The sequence below is a fragment of the Zootoca vivipara genome, chromosome 6 (assembly GCF_965207765.1).
Source record: "Zootoca vivipara chromosome 6, rZooViv2.hap1.1, whole genome shotgun sequence".
In the NCBI taxonomy this organism is placed as follows: Eukaryota; Metazoa; Chordata; class Lepidosauria; order Squamata; family Lacertidae; genus Zootoca; species Zootoca vivipara.
The window spans coordinates 53825196-53845262 of NC_142589.1; the positions used below are offsets into that span (position 1 = coordinate 53825196).

General features: G+C 44.8%; 2 protein-coding genes across 5 annotated transcripts; both read left to right on the forward strand.

The window, feature by feature from the left end:
- Positions 1–140: 140 nt before the first annotated feature.
- On the forward strand, positions 141–12245 carry OSCP1 (organic solute carrier partner 1). Of its 4 annotated transcripts, none has more exons than XM_035120389.3 (10): positions 141–353; positions 6961–7115; positions 7485–7652; positions 8211–8291; positions 8458–8561; positions 8853–8981; positions 9073–9142; positions 10094–10233; positions 10675–10738; positions 11662–12245. In XM_035120389.3, the coding sequence occupies exons 1-10, from the start codon at positions 242–244 to the stop codon at positions 11809–11811; spliced, it is 1173 nt and encodes a 390-aa protein (XP_034976280.1). In that variant the 5' UTR covers positions 141–241; the 3' UTR covers positions 11812–12245. The 4 variants fall into 4 exon arrangements, with proteins under 4 accessions (XP_034976280.1, XP_088528295.1, XP_088528297.1 ...); XM_088672170.1 differs by lacking the exon at positions 141–353 and adding an exon at positions 2154–2247; XM_088672169.1 differs by lacking the exon at positions 8853–8981.
- Positions 12246–14634: 2389 nt separating this feature from the next.
- Positions 14635–17046, forward strand: LSM10 (LSM10, U7 small nuclear RNA associated). Its single transcript, XM_035119868.3, has 2 exons — positions 14635–14663; positions 16312–17046. The coding sequence occupies exon 2, from the start codon at positions 16332–16334 to the stop codon at positions 16701–16703; it is 372 nt and encodes a 123-aa protein (XP_034975759.1). The 5' UTR covers positions 14635–14663; positions 16312–16331; the 3' UTR covers positions 16704–17046.
- Positions 17047–20067: the final 3021 nt, after the last annotated feature.

The following is a 20067-nucleotide window of genomic DNA, read 5'->3' on the forward strand; positions in this document are numbered from 1 at the left end:
GGAAGAGAGGGCGGGAAAGAGGATGAGAGGGCGGGCCGTAAGCCCATCTAGGGAAGTCGTGGGCGGAGACCTAAGCTCCGCCTTTAAAAGGAGACTAGACCTGCCAGCAAGCAGCCTTCCGATTGGCGGTGGCGTTGTCCAGGCAACGGGGCCGCTGCCGTCGTAGCAGCAGCCGCAACCAGAGTCGCAGCCGCAGCTTGTCTCCTGGACGGAAGCCCGGCCGAGTGCGGGTCCTGCGGCCATGTCGCTGAGGACGCTGCCGTTGCTCGTCCTCAACCTGGGCGGGGAGATGCTCTACATCGTGGACCAGCGGCTGCGCGCGCAAAGCATCCCGGGAGACAAGGCGCGCCAAGGTCTGGGAGGGGCCCCACCTATACCGCTCTCTCACACACACACACACCCGCACACCCCTTTCCTCTCCGGCTGCAACGCGGGGCGAGGGTGTCATTTAACAGGGTGGCGGTGCTGGTGTGATTGAGTTCTTCATAATGGCTATTCGGGTTGGGAGGGGCGAGTGGCACGACGAGGGCCCGACCCTGCCCGAAGCTGTGAGGACCATTTTTTGGCAACGCGCATCTGCTGCCTTCCCGAACATGAGTCTCCTCCAGATGTTTTGGACTACGACCGAATGGTGCTGGGCCCAATGAGAGCTGTAGCCCCAAACATCTGGAGGCCACCAAATTAGGGAAGGCCACATTTTAAAAGGGCAAAGGATGTCAATCAGCTCAACCAAAGGCCTGTTTAAAAAGGAACGTTATTGCCTGGTGCCTAAAGGTGTTTAATGAAGGTGCCAGGCGCACTTCCCTGGGGAGAGCATTCCACAGACAGGGAGCCACTGCAGAGAAGGCCAGTTCTCGTGTTGCCACCCTCTGGACCTTTTTGAGGAGGGCTGTACATTTCCCAATGATGGGAGTTGTAGTCCTGCAACATCTGGAGGGCCACAGGTTCCCCAGCCATGAGTTTTAGAGGGAGTTGAAAGGTGGCTGTTCTCCAACCATCTCCCAGTGCAAAGCCAAACTTTTATTGTGAATGTGTAGAGAGTCCCTTATTTCCTAGTCACTGTAGAAGACATCTCTCCAGTCTTGTTCCAAGGGCTGGGAGAAGGTCTTGCCTTAAAAAACCCCAAGTATGAGTGTTGGGGCTCTGTAACCAGAGATAATTCTCTACACAATCCACGAGCCATTCAAGAAATTGCTTCCTTGCACAAACTAACATTCTCAATTTCCAGAGCTTGGCAACTGTTAATTCCACACTCTCCGGAATCCCCATATCAGACAATTTCCTTGTAGCCTTAATTTTGAACTCTTACAGTACATCATTTATTTAATGGCTCTTACATGCCTTTAGTTCCAGCCAAGGTGGCCTACCTAGAGCAGCTTTTCAGAGGAATGTACTTCCCCCAGTCACAGATTACAACCTCCTGGGTGACTTAAATATTCTGACCTAGCAATTTTATACAATAATAAAATGATGTTGAATGTGAAACAACCTTTATAAAGTCCTGCCACCATATCTGAATGCCAACCTGTGCAGACAGTTTTAAGTTCTATGTCTTAAAGTGACTAGTAGCCCTGTTAGGATCAACATTTCTGAAGACATTGCCACATTAGTAGTACCTGGGAACATTGAGAGGGCAGAATATTTCCACATGGTGAGCTGAATGCTGGAAATGTTTAGCATTCTAATGGAATTCTCTAGAAATAAGTCCTATGCAGGATTCCACAATTTCCTTTGCCATAGTATGCCACTACCCATTAGTGAACATGTCAAGACCCTTCCCTTCCACTTGGAGCTGCAGTCATGCTACACTTTGGAGTCCCTCAGAGCATTTTGGAAGAACAGCATATTTCATGGACAATCCCCCTGCCATTTCAAGGTTGGGGGGAAGGTTTGTCTGATCTGATTCCTAGGTATTTGAAGAATAGCTTTGTTGCTTCTTGGGCATGAGCATATAGGGCTAGCATTGAAAGGTGAATGTTGCTCCTGATGTACAAGGTGCCCGCAACTTACACAAATTTAACTTATGTGCATTCAGCTTTACACACGGGGGGGGGTTAAAAATAAAGGGGACAGGCATCCAGGAAAAAGGTGTTTGGCATTCCCACCTGCCATTGTACCCAATATATTTTGACTATACATGATTTTGATTTTAGATGTGATCCCTGGAACATAACCCTCATATACGTTGAGGGCATACTGTACTAGAAACAGACCATTGAAAAGAAATGTAAAAGAAAAAGTAATAATGTAAGTCATGGTTGACATACAGATGCGGGTGAACAGGACTAGAAAAAGATTTCCGTTCTCTAGGCACCAGCATCAAATCCTATAATATACTAATTCTACTGCAGAAACACTTAAAATTCCAAGCTACTGATATGCATGTGTTTAAATCTTGGGCTGGTAAATAGCATGAGTTCAGTTCGCCATACAGCTTACTGGACAAGTGGCTGAACTGAAGAGTAAAGGTGGGAAACAAATCTTGTTATGTTCTTGTTTATCCAGCATGCATGTATCATATTTTTTTCTACCCTGCAGACTTAAGTATGGGGCAATGGCTTTGTACAGATTACATTTGCTCAGAAGTATTGGAGTTGCTCTAGCACAGTAACTCATCTATGTGGATCTGAGGATGCTCGGCAGTCAGCACAGTCATTTTGAGCAGTTAGTGCAATTAATTCTGTTGTATCTCATTTGTTTGAAGTGAATGCTCCACATCAAGGCTGTGCAGCTGTTGCAATACTTTGCCTTTTCACCAAATTTTATGCTGGGAAAATAAGCCTCTTTCCCCCACAATGTGTGGAGTGAGATTACAGAAGTGCCATAGGTCCGTTTTAATAATGCCTATATATCACCCCAACCCTCACATTGTGGCTTTTTTTTTTTGCCACTTTAAAATATTAGTTGAAAGCTCTCCTCTCATTTGCTTTGCAGCTCTAATACAGCAGGCTACTAAATGCTGTTGGATTCTTTTTTTACTTATTTCCCCTTTTTCATCCTGCTTGTCAGTTTGTTGTTCTTAGTACTTGACCCGTCATTTTTTCTGTTTTATGCTTCGTGTAGATGAATGGACTGATGTGGACAGGAGACGAGGTACTGTAACATTTTTAGCCCCCTGCACAAAGAGGCTTTTTTCCACTGAGATTCCAAACTATGCATGCACAGTATCTTTTGGGATGCTATTGGAAGATCCCTTCAGACCAGCAGCATTATATTTATGGAGCTTGGGTGACTGACAACATTATGTACCACATTTATAGCAAATCCTGGAAGAAATTCATTGAACCCTCATTGGTCAATTCTTATGACTTTAGTTTAAGTAACTTATAGTAGTGTTGGCATGCTGGGCAACTGTTAGGAACCTGGGAAGATGCCTTGTACGGAGTCAGACTATTGGTGCATCTAGCTCAGTATTGTCCTCACTGATTCACAGCGGCTCTCCAGAATTTCAGGCAGGGGTCTCTCCCAGCCCTACATGGAGATGGGGGATTGAACCTGGCTTGCAAGATAGATTGCCTGTTATTTGACTCTGGTCACATATTGTCAAATATTTCAAGAATACCATTGCGAATATGGCAATTTGTCATTATTATTATTTATTTGATTAGGTTATCATTTGTTAGCAGGGGCAGGCACATGGGGTTGCTTGCTAGTGACAAACTCCACATCAAAACACTTTCCACAGGCTACCTTCTTTAACAGGCAGTTCCAAACAGGAGCAGGAGCAGTCATTGATGAGTAAAGTGTCAAACTAGGACTAGGAAGACCCAGATTCAGATCCTCACTCAGCCAAGAAAGACATCAGGCAATTGTGGTTAAGTCACACACAGGTCTGTTGTGAGAACACACTGAGGGATGGGCAGACTGCCCTCCGTTTCTGGAGAAGAAGCCAAAATAAATATGTATTAAATATAAATCATTTATTCCCCTTTTTAAAGTAAAGGTTTTCTAATTTTATTGTCATTAGTATGAGTATCAAATCGGTTGATGACTGTCTTCTTGCTTTAATATTAATGCTTTGAAAATACTTGACCATTATTTGACAATATTGGATTATTCAATTGACCAAGTCCTTTTTTTTACCCATCAACCGCCACAACCCTCATCTGCCTTCTGTCTAACTGAAAATGGCGACATACAGAGTTGAAAGATTTTGCCTATAGCTGCACAGGAACGAAGAACAAACCATAAATGCAATAGACTGTCAAAGTGCACCTATGTATTAGGATGTGCTTTTAAAACCTATGAACTGCCTACAGTCCTTCTGTGTGTTGATTGCAGTGATTTTATTTTATTTCTCTAACAAAATTTATATACCGATTGTAAATGAAACCTCTAAGCGGAACCTCTAATGGTGGTGAACTCCTGTAAAAACTTGACTGATTAATGACTAATATTTTGACTGACAGCATTTTTAGTGGCATGTTGTACATACACACAGCTGCATAGTGTTCCCAGCGGCTTCAACACTTCTGTAGCGGGTGTAATTGACGAACAAGTGAATGCTTGACTAGGGCTTTCTGCATTTTAAAAACAGGCAGTAATGATCCTGAAACATAAAAATAATTCACGACTGCCTTGGAAATAAACTTATTGGAAAAGTCATCTTAGGTCAACTGATTGCTGAACATCTCTGTTGGCAAAGGAGCAGCTGTACAAGCATACTATGAGCAGAGTGTATCCAGTGGTTCTTGCTCTCTTCCTGCCGTACTGCAGAATTAGTCACCAGTTCTCTGTCTTGAACTTCATCTTTTAATCCACAACTTTCCTCATTAAATCCCAAAATTTGCCGCTGCTTTAGTATGTCATTATTGCATATCTTTAGATTGCATCATGCTTTTCTGCATCATGCTTTATATCTGGAATGGGTGAGCTGAAAAAACCAGGTGTGTTTCCCCCCCCCCAAGTAAACTGTGTAACCAAACATAACCCCCAAATGCTACAAAGTCTCTGTTTCTATTGCTCAGATACATAACAGTCTGCAGGTAAATAAGGAAAAGAGGGAATGAGGGAGTCTGTGGTTTTTTAAAATGCTGTTTTGTGGCTGAATTTTAGCCCACCTGCATTTGCCTGTGTGTCACAGGAGGCCAGACCAGTGGATTTGATATGGAGGAATTGTTAACCACCTATGGCTAATGGCTACCCTAAATGCTGTGTATAGCGACTGTACTAGGTAGCCTTAATTGGTGGTGGCTTAATAAACCAAGCTGTTTAGGAGTAGAAAAGAAAAGAAAAAAGCAATTCCACCACAGGATTCTGGTGTGGATCGTAGAACAATACAGGATTTCTCCACTTTCATTTCTAACCCAAAGTTTAGTCACTCAGTTGGCACTAAACACTCTGTGCCACCCTGAGGGTTGAGAGGAAAATTGGCTGGTAGGCATCCTAATCTTCTACCACCCCTATATTTTGGGACAGTGATGCAATGTACTATCTCATTCAGTTACACAAATACAGTACAAAATGTCAGAGGTCACTATTTGGTGTGATCATGTTTCTATCCAATTCCAAACTACTAGAGAATTTTCCTGGCTGGGGCTGACAGAGAAGCACAGAAGCAGAACTCTGTCAAACCTCTTTAGAAGCATACACTGAGGGAGAGTTTACTACAGCTTCATTAAGGATTGCGTCGGAGCGGGTCAAGAGAGAATTGCATCACTAAAAGCTCTGCTTATCCATCCCAGTCTCTCTGTGCTTAGCAACACCTGCTGGATACTAGATTGAACAATTGCTGCTACTTAGCACAAGGGAGAATGAAAATGGGAGCTAGAAAAGACTTTGTGACTGGGCATAGACTCTCAGTATTTTAGAGTTGGAAAGGACACCAAGACAGATGGCCCATCCAACCTCTGTTTAAAAACTTCCAGCGAAGGCATAGAGAACCAGAAGAAGAGTTTGCCGTTGTCCACTTCCACCAGGGAGTGTGAGGAGGGGACAGTACTGGGAAACAGATCAGGATCGAAACCTTTTAATCTCAGACTTTATTGGTATCCACATGAATATGGTTTCTGTAGCAGCTAGGACCCATACAGGAAACTGTATTTAATTTCAGCTTGACTAGGAGGAACCCAGGCACCTAAGATCTGGTGTTGATAAATGGAGAATTATGACATTTTGATGAAATATTTTAACCTTTTCTCTGTACACAGGTACACAGTCATTTCTAAGACTGGTTTTCACAGTGATTCTCTCCATTGTTAAAGACTATTTACAGGGCCAAATAACAGTTTCTTAGTAGTAGGGCTACCTATTATGGTACTGTACATGAGAGATTCTTTGTAGCCAACTCTGCTTGCACACTACTGAGTATTGAGTGTAAAAGAAATAACATCTAGTGCTTGAGTATTACTGGTGTAGTACCTCTGGCAATAGTAACCCTGACCACTACATCTGAATATTGTTTCAATTCTTTTATGTACTTCTCAGTATTTGGTTGTGGTTATCAGCCCAACTAACTGCAAATGACTAAACAATGGGGGACAGGGTGTTGTGATTCTCTTCTACCTCAATTAACTTACCATGGATCCGGGAGCCTCTATAAAATGTTTGCAGAAGAAAAAGAACGGATGCAGTTTGCAAATGCAAAAGGAGACAAATTGTTTCATATTACCATAATCTGCTCTACTCTTGGAATTTATTGAAATTGGAAACAGTTTCAATGAGGGCAACCGTGTCTCACTACTAAGAAAAGAAAACATTTCCAGATCCTGTATCTCTACCAGCACTGGTGAATTCACTGGTAACAAAGGCTGGGAACGGCTTCTGTGCAAGTTTCCTTGAACTGAAGGGGATTTGGAGAGGATCACAGCCTTGCACAGAAGACATTTGTGGGGCATGGTGTGTTTCAGTTGGAGAGTGGCCTTTGCAAGTCCCTCCTCGGCTATAACTGTGTGTGTCTTCCTGTGAAACAAAAGCAAAGCCGATCCATTTGTGATATATTTGAATCTTTTGTCTTTTCAGTTATGAATGACATCATAGGGGGTATATTCAATAAAAAGTTTATGGACGAGCTGTTTAAGCCACAGGAGCTCTATTCCAGGAAGGCCCTGAGGACAGTTTTTGAGCGTCTGGTTCATGCCTCAATCATGAGACTGAATGCACCCAGTATGGATAAGGTGAGGATGAAACTTTCTGTTTCCCCCAATGTCTTATGGGGAATTCAGGTAATTCTCTTATCAACAAGTGCTGTCATCAAATGAAACTAGGATTCTCACACTAACATTCAGGAAAGATTGAGGGATAAAGGAAAGTGATAGCTGAATCAGGGGAGAATGACAGCTTAGATAGACAAGGGATCTGAAGGTGATGAAACAGCAGTGACAACTAGAGCAAGATCAAGACAGGTCTAACCAAGCACAGGCTCATATTAGAGTGGCTCACAGAATAAAATCCAGCCAACTGCACAAGAAGACAGCTGATTAATATCTAATAAGGCTCAGCCTGGGCTCTGTGATTTAACTAATTCCAGTTTCCTTACTTTGTAGCTCTACGATCTAATGACCATGGCATTCAAGTACCAAGTTCTACTCTGCCCTCGGCCCAAAGACATTTTACTCATCACTTTCAACCACCTGGATGCTATCAAAGATTTCATTTATGAAGCACCCAAAACTCTGGCTCAGGTTGATGCAACCTTTAGGAAACTCATTGATGTAAGAGCACACCATACCTTTTAGATTCCATTCGAATGTATGTACAACTACAGGAAAAAATGATACAAAGGCAAAACATATTGGAGCATGCCCTCATATTGGTTTTCTACTGTGTAGTGTGCTCCCCCTTCAAGCTGCTGCACTGTAAGTCTGGAAATTTCACCAGTGAAAGCAGAAATAAGACGACAGTAAAATACAATGCAAGTATGTCTAATTACCAGGGTTATATCAGTGTTGCAGTACTGATATTATAAAACATTTAAAAAGTAACAAAAGTTTTGAAATGGATTCGTGAGCATGTTTTACTGGGGGTTAGATTTCTATTTAAGAAGTTTTACTGGAATCTGGGAGAGCTGGTTTAAAATCCCAGCAGCAACTAAATAACCACTGGGGTGTCCTCAGGGAAAGTTGCTCTTTCTCAGTTGCCTGTCACCAAAATGGAAATAATCTTCTGCCCACAGTTATGAGGATGCATGAAGCACTTAAACATCCATGTGAATCATACACTTGAATAATGCTAAAGCAGCAGCAAGGATTTATTCTGGTTTTCTTCCGCAGACATACGGCTCTCTCTCTGCTGGCGAACTTCAGCTCATCCGGCAGACATTGCTCATCTTCTTCCAGGACATACACATCAGGGTGGGTGGCTTTTTCATTTTTACACATCAGTCTAGGAGGTTGTGATAGTAGAGCAAGGGTCCCTGGGTGAAGTTGCATGATGTGATACTGGAATAAGGAGGTGTTAGGCAGAAATTCTTTCTAAACAAGACTGTTTTACAGACAAAGCTTTGTGCTTCTTCCACAGGTTTCCATCCTACTCAAAGATAAAGTACAGAACTCAAATGGCCATTTTGTACTGCCAACCTCTGGTCCAGTTCCCTGGGGAACAGAGGTTCCAGGGCTCATCAGGTGAATCTTAGACCTCTCTACCTTGCACCCTGCTTTTTCCATGTAGCCACTAGATAGATCAGCTGCACCTAGTTAACCATCTATTCCAATCTTAAGGAGAATCCCTAGTTCCAGGCTGCATGGGTCATCTGACTGAGACAAACCTGTTGGGAGTAGAGGAAAGAGGGTACCTTAAGCCAGCAAATTCCCCTTTATTAACTATCCCAGCTGTTCTATGAGATAGAGGGTTATTCTTCCTTGTTCACAAAAGCACTAGAAGTCACCACAGTGCTTCAATTTTGCAATTTTCAGACTTTTCAACAGTAAAGGGGATGAGATTAAGAGGACTGAGTTCGTCAGTGGTGGAAATTACCACCTTCCATATCGAGAAGGCTCATTCGACCTCTATGGAGACAGAGTAATCAAATTGGGAACAAACATGTAAGCCATGGAATGCAAAGCCACATTTCAGTTGGGGGCTTTCTGCAGTTTTCCTTTGTGTCTACTATAAGCCTTTACCAATTGCCTCTAGATACAGCATCAGCCGGCCTGTAGAGACAGACATGTCGGGGGCAGCCAAAAATTTGGCATCTCATGTAAAGGTCAGTATCTTTAGTCTACCCTCTTAATCAACCTTTCCCAACTTGGTGCCTCCAGATGTTCTTGGATTATAGTTCCCAACAGCTCCAAACAGCCAGTGATTAGGGGTTGTGAGATTTATAGACCAAAATATCTGGAGGAGAGCAGTTGAAGAGGGCTGCTCTTAAGTAGAAAGTGCAGGAAACCGCTTTACTACCTAAATGTTTTCTGTTTCAGATTAGGATCCTGTATCCTTTACTAATATAATCAGTCCTTCTCTCTAGATGCCATTTTGTTCAGACAGAGCCTCATTTATCATATCTTTTCAACTTGGAGTTTCTTTTTCTGGCCTTCTCTTTTGATAAGGTTGTGTCTGTTGCTGAATGCAACTTCTATAAGCCAGAGTAGGTGTTTGAGGGCTGAGAGATTATTGGGGGCAGAGAGTACTTTGCGCCAAGGCCACAAATAAACATCTCCTCCCGGTGATTTCCAGAGCAAGAGAGAGATCTTTAGATGCCTATTTAATTATGAATTTCACACCAAAATATATCCCAGTAATTCATATTCTGTAAATTGCATGCTGCCATTAATTCTGTGGAGATAACTGATAACCTGTGGGGCAATGAGCTGACTTTTTAGATTATTCTATAAGTTATTTTATGATGTGTGCATGAGTTGTATCCAATGCTAATCATACTCAAAGAAGGATTGTTGAAATCAACAATCATGCCTATCTCAGGCACATTAATTTCCATGCCAGAACATACTCGGCTACAACCATATATGCTCTTTTATGTCCCAATTTCAAAGACGTCAGTTGCAAAGCTGCTTTCAACCAAGATGCCAGAGCACTAGCAGACCGCTTTGTTGCCACGTTTATAGTGCTAGGAGGCCACAACCCTTGTAAACAACGCTCTTCCAATAGTGCCATTGGTTGCCTCTCCATGTAACAGACCCACTCTTGTTCCATGTAGGAGACCACTGCTCCAAACCCTCTGGCTAAAGAAGAGCTGAACTTCTTGGCCAGACTCATGGGAAGCCTGGACATCAAGAAGCCCCTTGGCAACGAGGCTGGTTTCCGGCTGAATCTCTTCACCACAGATGAGGAGGAAGAGTATGATCAGTCTCACTTGCTTTATTGGTGGTGTGGGTGAGATTTGGCCGTTCAGCCATCTAGTTAAATCAATCTGTGGGTGAGAGGCGCGTACTGAAGCCCTTGCATACCCCCCCTTCCTTTTGGGAACCTTTGCTGCAGAACCTTCTTTAATTAGTACAAGTTTTGCAGAAAAGGCTCATCAGATGCAGCAACAGGGAGCATTTGTCAGGGAATTGCTATTCCTTAAAAATTCAAACAAGTGAGGTATGTGAAAAGCTGCTAGAGGCATTACAGCTTACCAAACAGATTTCATTTGTAGCATTCTATCTGCAAATGAATAGCATTTAATCATGGCTGGTTTAGTTGAGATTCCTTCACCACAGGGGGTTGGACTAGATGACTCTCATCTCACCTTCCAACTCTACAATTCTGTGACAGTTCTTTATTCTTTTCCTCAAGACATGCTGCACTGACCCGCCCAGAGGAATTATTGTATCAAGTTATCAACATACAAGCAGACAAGGTATGCAGTCATTGCCCCCTAGCCTCTCATTTTGAGGGTAAGCTGAATAGTTTTCGAACTAAATGAAGGTACATTTGGCGAAGGATATTTTTATCGATGTTTATTGCTATGTTACTTCCAGAAAATAACAAAATAGGTGAGGAACTTTTGGGGGGGGTAATTTTAGTTGGGCATGCAACCATTTAAGTTTCACAGAACTCTTGACTGCACGGCAGAATCTCTGCTCTGCCTCTGTTGTGTTCTGTTCATCAGCCTGCATAAAAGATGAAAAGAAGATAATGGTTCATTCTGAATGCCCCACACATGGGGAGTGTGGGAGAGAGAACCCACCACGTTCCGTGAACATAATCAAGAAAAACCTTGCTGAATCTGAACATGAGCCTCTCTATCCTAGCATACTGTTTCGAACAGTGTCTGGTCAGAAATTGGCAGAACGAAAGCATTCCAGTGATACTGCATGTTGGATCATGTGCTGCCTTTGAAAACAGAAGTTCTATAGAGCCAGTGATAACTTGTGCTTTTTGATGAATTTGTCTAGTTTCCTTCTTTTTGCTTTTAATATTTATTATTGGTAATCATAAAAACAGTCTAGTACCCTACTGAAGCCAGCTTGACCAGTAGCCATTGCCACATCTTGTGGTAGTGAGTTTCATATGAGGTGTGTGTCGCATACCTGGAACTTGGTGTTTGAGAACCAAGAATGCTTTTTGCTGCCCTCACAGCAGTCAAAGCTCCTTTTGATTTCCAGAGGAACATTTTGATGCTCTTAAAATCAAAACTAGAGTGTTTTGTTGCTTCCGGCAACTGAGGTTAAATTGATTTTTTTATAGCTGGTCACTGAAAATAAAGTATTGAATTGTCAAATTTATGATTTATGTTCTCCCGTAAGTAGCTTCTTGCAGTAAATTGACTCTTTTAAATAGGACCCTCAACGGAATGAGGAGCTGGCTCGCATCATGGGAGAGTTCGATGTCGCAGAAGAACCAAAGGAGAGGATCAGCAAGGGTGCTGACTTGTTGGCAATGATGGATGAGCTGGATGCTGAGCATGAATGCAAGTCTCTCCCATCTTGAGGAGGAGAGCACCTGGCATCAACCTGCTGTAGAACAGAGCAGTTACCAAGGCCATCCATTTTTGTTGGGTCAGTAAGGCTGGATGTTGCTTAGATGTGTTTGACCAATTCTGTCTCTGGCTTTGGTGAAATGGGTGATGGTCAAATAGCAGCTTCATTCCTGTGCTAATAAGGACCTAGATTGTGCCTTCCAGGGTTAGAAGCTGGAGCATCTGGAAAGAAAGTGGGCATTTATGTCCTGTGTGCATACACAGATTCCCTCTATAGGCTTCCTAATCCAAGGTCCAAACTGTGTTATACCACTAGTTAAGTTTGTGAGTGTGTTATAAGACAAGCAGAAAGACCAGTTCCTTCATTTTGTTTATGGGGACCAAGTTTTCAATGGTGTTGCAACCAAGGTCTTTTTAGCTGCAGCAATAAAGACCAGAAACAAGATGTCGTTTTGCCTTTTTTATCACTTACCTTTTAGGGCTCTCTCCACCCCACCTGTCCTGTAATAACCCACATGTCCAGAAGTTTACTCATAAGCAAATCACCCTCTGTTCAGTAGGGTTTCCTCCCAGTAAGTGTGCAAAGGATTGCAAACTCTGAAAATTACTCAAATCCCCATAGACATACATTGACAGAGGAAACAACACTCTAACTAGGGTTGCCACTATTTACCATATTTCCCTAGATCAGCCTGGTGCCCACCAGGTATTGCTGGATTACAGCTGGGGCTGGTGGAAGTTGTAGTCCAACAGCATCTGAAGGGCACCAGGTTTGTGAAGGCTGCCCTAGATGCCTCTCCCACTGATGAATTTCTGCTGCTTTTGCAGCTGTTAACAACTCAGCAGCCCTATTGGCAAAAACCTTGACAATTCTGATTGTGGGACAGCATGGTTTAAGTATTGTTGGCATCCATCTGTCTCAGGAGACAGTGAAGGAGTGTGCCTTTGGGGGTGAAGCTAATCTATTCGATGGTTGCAGCACCTGCCGTGGCTGTTGAGACTAATACAAGAGAGTCATTTTGTTGCAGCTGGGTCAGATACACCATGGCGTTTCTTCTCTCTACAATCTTCCAAATGGTCTTTCCTCCTCTGGTCACTGCTATGGATACACAACCTGACTGCCTATCTCCAGGCACTCCAGTGTTCTGCAAGGTATTCCCACACAGTGGGGTTAATGCTGCCAGCCTTGATGTCACGTTTGCAGGCATCTTTGTAACACAGAGTTGGTTGACCCAACAGGCCTGGTGCCTGAAGCCATTTTCCCATAGAGCATGTCCCTGATGATCCTGCTATCTTCCATTCTGTGCGTGACCAAGCCAACATAGATGTCGCTGAGATATGAGTGCAAACATGCTGGGAATATGGACTTGGGACAGCACCGCTTTGTTTGAAACTCTGTCTTACCATGTGATACCCAAAAGCTTCCTGACACAGCGCACATGGAAGGCGGTGAGTCGCTCCTGACAATTCTAAGTTGTCCATCACTCACTAGTGTGCTCAACACACGTATGGTAGACCTTTATCTTTGTATGGGATGTTAGCATCACATTGTCATAGCTGCATTGCCAATACGCTTGTCCAGCTCAGCATTGATGGAGACTGCTGGTTATGGTGAAATCCAGGTAGACAAAAAAGTCTACCATCTCAAGCATGTAGTCACCAGTGCAAATGCATGGAGTGCTGGCGACGTCCTGACCCAGGATGTTTGTCATCAGGCTGATGGAACTGCCTGCAGGTTTGGTAAAATGGTTGATGAGTCTCTGTAGAGCTGAAGCATTCATATTAAGTGAGTTTACATAGGACTCCCAAATAGATTCTAGAGACTAGGTAAAGGTAAAGGGACCCCTGACCGTTAGGTCCAGTCGCGGATGACTCTGGGGTTACAACTCTCAGGTTGCAGTGCTCATCTCGCTTTACTGGCCGAGGGAGCCGGCGTACAGCTTCTGGGCCATGCGGCCAGCATGACTAAGCCGCTTTCTGGCGAACCAGAGCAGCACACAGAAACGCCGTTTACCTTCCCATCGGAGTGGTACCTATTTATCTACTTGCAATGCCTGCTTTCAAACTGCTAGGTTGGCAGGAGCAGGGACTGAGCAACGGGAGCACACCCTATCACGGGGATTCGAACCGTGGGCAAGCCCTAGGCTCTGTGGTTTAACCCACAGCACCACCCGACTAGATCTAGCCTATTTGTACAGAACAAAAGCTGCTCATTGGAGAAGATACAGTAGTTCTACTTTTATTATCAGCTAATTATAAATCCATTACCACCATTAAAGAATAGTGTATAAAAACTATATGCGTTCATTTAAAACATTTTATATTTGAAAAATACAGTTTAACACACAGTTCGTCGTGTACAGTACTTAACTAAATCTTCCATCTTTACTGGGCAGGAAGCATCACCCTGCACAACAAGGGTTTCTCCAAAATACTTGATTGCAGCCTGATGTTACTGTGAATGATTCGTAAAATCACACCCGGATACCGGCAATTCTGAGCATGCTTAGTTGAGAGTTAAGGCGGCTTTGAGCTGGAGCAGAGGAGCCCATCAACACCGCCGAAACTTTATAAATTCTCCAGCTTTTAGGTGGCTTCTTCGCGTCACTTTCAGGGCGGAAAGCGAATCTCCGAGCGCATCAGATACGGGCGGAAGCAACGAAGCAATCACAAGCCAGCTTTCTCCTCCCGCACCTCGAACCCCGCCTTTCTTTCCATTCTGGCCAATGGGGCTGTTTCACTTTCTTCCGGTTGGGTTTAGAACCGGCGAATGAGGAGCGAAGTCTCTGATTAAACCGCCTGTAGATTACGCACGCGTGCTTCTGGTTTTGCGCTAGGCGAGGAGGCGGGAGATCCAAGCAAGGTAGGCGAGCGGAGCCTCCGCTGCGCGCGCCTCTTCTGCACGGGACCCCATTCGGGTCAGGAACCGCCACGAGCTGCCCTTTCCCCTTCCCTGGCTTTCCCTGCGAATCGAAAGGCCGGAGAGCGAGAATTAGGCAGCCAGGAGCAGGCCTAGGGGGCATGGGCGTAGCCAGATTTTTTGTTATGGGGATCAGGCCTTTTGTTAGCTAACTGAGGTTCTGCCCCCCCCCCCCGCAATTATATTTTTATTTATTTTTATTGAAGGGGGCAGCTGCGCCTACCTGCCCTCCTTGGCTACACCCATGCCAGGGGGGCTCATGCTGGGGACCCCTAGCATGAGCCGCTGGGTCTACTTCTCCTCCTGCCTGCTTGATTTCTGCTCCCACAGGATTTCCTGCGGCCCAGCAGGCGGCCCCATGAGTGGATCAGGCCCTCTTCCCCACTAGCAGGCCACCTGCTTGGTGGGAGGGACCCTTTGGGCCACTTGGAAGTTGTTTTACAGAAGAACATCAGAAGTTGTTTTACTAAAGAACAGCCTTGCTGCAGCTAGATTGAGACATAGGGGGCCGGCCAATCTAGCCCAGTGTCCTCATCTCACAGTGGCCAAACAGATGCCCCCAATGGGAAAACCCCAGAGCAGGAACTGAGGGCAATAGCAGCACACACACACCCTCCTGCTGTTTCCAGCAGCTGGCGTTAAGAAACACTTCTGCCTCACACTGTGGAGGCAGAGCCTGGCCTCCATCATGGCTAGGAAGCATTGACAACCTTATCCGTGGATTTGCCCAAACCTTTTTTTTAAAGGCTTCCAGGTTTGAGGGTTCTTCTCTGTGTATGTATTTGCCCAAAGCACTTATGGGTCACGGCTGTGACTGTACTCATTGGCTAAAAACAGAAAGGCAGGCTCATATCACAAAGCAATAGCTTAAAATAGTGATTGCTTCAAATGCCCACATATTTTACTTCCTCGCTTTCCTTCTACAAGTGCTAATTCAATTTAATCAATCAAATTCAATTTAAAAAACAGAGAGAGAGAGAGAGAGAGAGAGAGAGAGAGAGAGCTCAAGAGTCTGGACCCAGTGTAACAGTACTGTACTGTATTCCTCTCTCAGTGGCACCGACACCAGGTCTACCATTTATTTATTTTCATTTGTACTAAACTTACTACCGGTAGTTGCTTGTCACCAAACAGGTCTTGCAGCAACTTACACTGGAGCACATATACATAAATACATTATGGGAAAGAGAAACAATTCAGCTTTCTCACTATTTTACTGCTGCTCCTTCCAAGTGAGAATGTTTGGTTGCTGAGCAGTTGGCCTCTGGGCATGTGCAGATTCTTTGGGACAGATGATAGATCATGGGCTTTTGATTCTTACTGCCTGGCTGCTAAGGAGAGGCCAACCAACACACACAGTTCTGTACTGAAGCTTGCCTTTAGAGATCCTGCAGAGCCTCAGTTTGGGTTTTGAGGTTTCACCTGTGCACTCTCCAAGCAAAACGAACAAGAACTGTGATTCTAAAAGTCATGAGCCAAATTCCATGCTTAGCACAGTGCAAGCACAGACCTGTGCTCTATATAGCACAAGAGAAAGCGATGAATGGGGCTAACTCACTGAACTCTCTTCTTCCTCCTGTTTCTGTTCCAGCCATCAGGTGGTGCCACGCCATGGAGATCAGCCACTCCGTGAAGGAGCGCACCATCTCGGAGAACAGCCTTGTCATCCTGCTGCAGGGCCTCCATGGACACGTCACCACTGTGGAGCTGCGGGATGAGAGCAAGGCTGTCGGCCGCATCACCAACGTTGACGCCTTCATGAACATCCGCCTGTCCGAGGCGACGTTCACTGATCGGTGTGGCCATTCCACCTGGCTGGATGATCTGTTTGTGACGGGAAGGAACGTCCGCTATGTCCACATCCCTGATGACATGGACATCACAACCACCATTGAGAAACAGCTGCAGCTCATTCACAGAGTTCGCACTTTTGGTGGCCGAGACAGGGGCAGGAAGGAGTTCCTTAAGCAGAGCTACAAATGAGTGGGCTAGTCCCCTGGATTTGCCATGTGCCCCAAACTCAGCCTGACATTGCTTGTACTCCTGATGAAGAAGCACATTTTTCTGGACTGAGATTAGAAGTGACCTGTAGACAACCCTCCCTGATTTTACTAGATGCCTTCCTTGGCTCCACTTCCTGAGTTCAAGAGTTCACCAAACTTTTCTATAGAAAGGGGAAGTGGGCATTAGGTCCCTTTGTAATAATAAGTTAGAATATAACTGACCTTAGCAACAAATAGGATTCTTGCTTTCTGTGGACTAATACTCTCTTCACCCTCTTCAGCCTTTGTTTCCCACCCCAAATAAACTCTTTACAAAATTTTAAGATCCACTTTCCTTTTACAAACTGTTTCTCACCAGACCAACCAGCAGCTTTTTGTACGTTCAATATCCTCAGATCATCCCTCTTTAACCAGGACTTGCAGGCTGAGAAAACTACCAGTAGCAGCTGAGCCGAGGTTAAATTACAAATGAGAGAGCACTCAGTCCTTGTGCAGAGCTTGACATTTATTTATTTACATTTATATCTCACCTTTCTGCCAAGGAGCTCAAGGTGGCATATACAGTTCTCTTCCCCCATTTCATCCCCACAACAGCCCTGTGAGGTAGGTTAGGCTGAAGAAGTGACTGGCCCAATGTCATGGCTGAGTGAGGATTTGAACCCTGGTCCCCCAGGTCCTAGTCCAGCGTTAATCGCTACACCACGCTGGCTCTAGAACCTCAATAATGCAATATGAACATGTACTAATAATATCAGGAACTTGGTCTATCTTGCCTAGCCTTTTCCACTCTGGTGCCCTCCAGAGGCTGGACTACAGTTCACATCATCCCTGCCTATTGCTCCTGCTGGGTGGGACTAATGGGAGTTGTAGGAGTCTGATTTAGCCCAGTGCTGACTAATGGTGGTCGTTTTCCAAAGCCTTGGGCAGAGAAAGCTTTCTTAGTTCTGCTGCATCACATCTTTCCAGTAGGAGATGCCCAAGAATTGCAAAGTATAAACCCCTGTCATTGAGCCCTTCTGCCACTCATCCTCTTGTTTGATCTGAAGTTGCATCTGACAGAGTGCATTCAGTTCATAATACAGCTGCTGGGCATCGTCTCTTTGTGCCAGAAGCACATGTGTAGTCTAATGCCTTCTCTTCTGAAAATAATGAAAGAGGGCAGCTGCAGCCTTACTAACATCCCATAACTGTTGCTCAGTTCCCCCTTGCGTTTCACCCATGGGCATTACCTAGTTGAACTGGCAGCCCCACTCCAAAGTGGGCAGCAGGTACAGTAGTACCTCGGTTTAAATACACAATTGGTTCCAGCGTACTTAACCTGAAGCGAACTTTCCCATTGAAAGTAATGGAAAGTGGATTAATCCGTTCCAGACGGGTCTGCGGAGTACTTAAACTGAAAGTACTCAAAGCGAAGCGTACTTAAACCGAGGTATGACTGTACTATGAGGCAGGTTGCTGCTAACTGGCTCTTTTGTTATGAGAGAATAGTTTGACCATGGATAAGCAATGCCTGGGGATTGTCCTGGCTCTCGACTGGATGAGGAACTAGAACTCTCAACACCATTCCTTCCAAAGGTTTTAATGCATAAGTCAGTTTGGTACAGAACTCGGGTTACAAGGCGCAGAGTAAGCAGGTACATCAGAGGCTATGGGACCAGTGGTGCTAAATGTCTGATTTCTAAATGTCTGTCTGTAACATGGGGGGACAACTAACATCACCCCTCTGGATTTCAGTGGTCAAGCTGGAATATAACAGTTCAGGCTTCAGGTATTTTAGGCCCAAGTTGCTCAAGGCTTTGTATATCAATGCCAGAACAATGTCAAAGAGCAGTCCCCCACCCAGTGTTATTGTCTGGACACAACCGATCAAGTATGAGTGGAACCACTAATACAGTGTCTCCATCACCCATCCCACTCAGGTGATCCAGTAGGTTACCATGGCCAATGCTATCTAAAGCTGCTGAGATATCAAGCAGTTGTAACAGGGCCATGCATCACCATATTTCTCCCATTACAGGTCATCCATGAAGGTGACCAAGGCCAATTCATTCCCGAAACCAGGCCTAAACCCAGACTGAAGTGTATCCTGATAACCAGTGTCATCCAGGAACACTTGCAGTTCTGCAGCTTCACCATCTTCCCCACAAAAGAGGCACTGTATTGGCAACAGGCCAACACAGTTATTTCACACCATTTAGTTCAGCTACTCTAGGCAGATGACAGAGCAGCATCCCCTCCTTCCTCCAGCAGGCATTGAAAGCTGCTCTTCCTGCCAAGTCTGCTGACTTGCCTAGCACATGTTGAGGGGTAACTGGCACAGGAGAGGAGCTGGATTTCAATGCCTTTGGGCTGATGATTCAGAGCTTTCCAGGGCCCCTGAGGACACAGCAGACAGCCTGCCTGTCTGCACCAGCTTTGCTTTACTTCCCCAAATCTTACAGCCCAAAAGAGTTAATGTTCGTGTGTGGATCAATCTTAAAGTGTGCTGAATGGTGCAGCAATGTGGGCCCCACAGCTACCCTTTCACCCCATTGCATGCACGTGACTCATCTGTATTACAGGGAATGAACACGGCCCCTTCACCTGATGGAGCAGGTGCAAGTTTACAAAGTGAATCAAAGGCTGTGCAGAGGCTGCCCGGCACATGTTGGTGTGTGTGTCTGGTAAAAAAGTGGCATATTGGCCACATCACATTAAGGAGCCAATGAGGGCCACGGAATTCTCTGTGCTCCATATTTGCTATGCTAGATTGGACATACTGAACCGTCTCCCGACTTTCTGCTTGCAGCTACATGTATTTTGAGAGTCTCTAGTCAGACTGCACATATATGGCATTTGTTTTTATTTTGCATTTATATTGCACCTTTTCCACTATGGAGCTCAAGGTGCTTACATGGTTCTCCCTTTCCTCATTTAATCCCCACAACAACCCTGTGAGGTAGGTTAGGTTGAGAGTAAGTGACTGGCCCAAGGTCACCCAGTGAGCTTCATGGCCGAGTGGGGATTCGAACCCTGGTTTCTCATGTCCTAGTCCAACGCTAACCAGCACACCACCACTGGCTCATAATTCAGGATTCTTGGCTGCTGCAACAACTTCTAGAAAAAGTAATTTCTATCCACTTCAGTTAGCACTAGACAAAGCGTGGGAAGCGCCTGGCTTTATTTCTAAACGGTGCTGAGTACCCCTTCCAATGATCGCAGGAGGGAGTTGCACACCCAGAACACAGAGCTGTTTGCAGAAAGAGTCTCCAAATCTGGCAGCGTGCTCAAGTCAGGTTTGGTGACTGCAGCCCCACTTCCCCTAATGCCGGCAGTATTGTGGAAGACTAACACTCTTTTGTTAC

What these genes read in the sequence shown, in the direction of transcription:
- LSM10 (XM_035119868.3), top strand. Translation starts at nt 16,332, where the DNA reads ATGGAGATCAGCCACTCCGTGAAGGAGCGCACCATCTCGGAGAACAGC.
- OSCP1 (XM_035120389.3), top strand. Translation starts at nt 242, where the DNA reads ATGTCGCTGAGGACGCTGCCGTTGCTCGTCCTCAACCTGGGCGGGGAG. An exon ending in ATGCACCCAGTATGGATAAG is followed by an intron (nt 7,116 to 7,484) that starts GTGAGGATGAAA and finishes CTTACTTTGTAG; the next exon opens with CTCTACGATCTAATGACCAT. An exon ending in ATCAAATTGGGAACAAACAT is followed by an intron (nt 8,982 to 9,072) that starts GTAAGCCATGGA and finishes AATTGCCTCTAG; the next exon opens with ATACAGCATCAGCCGGCCTG.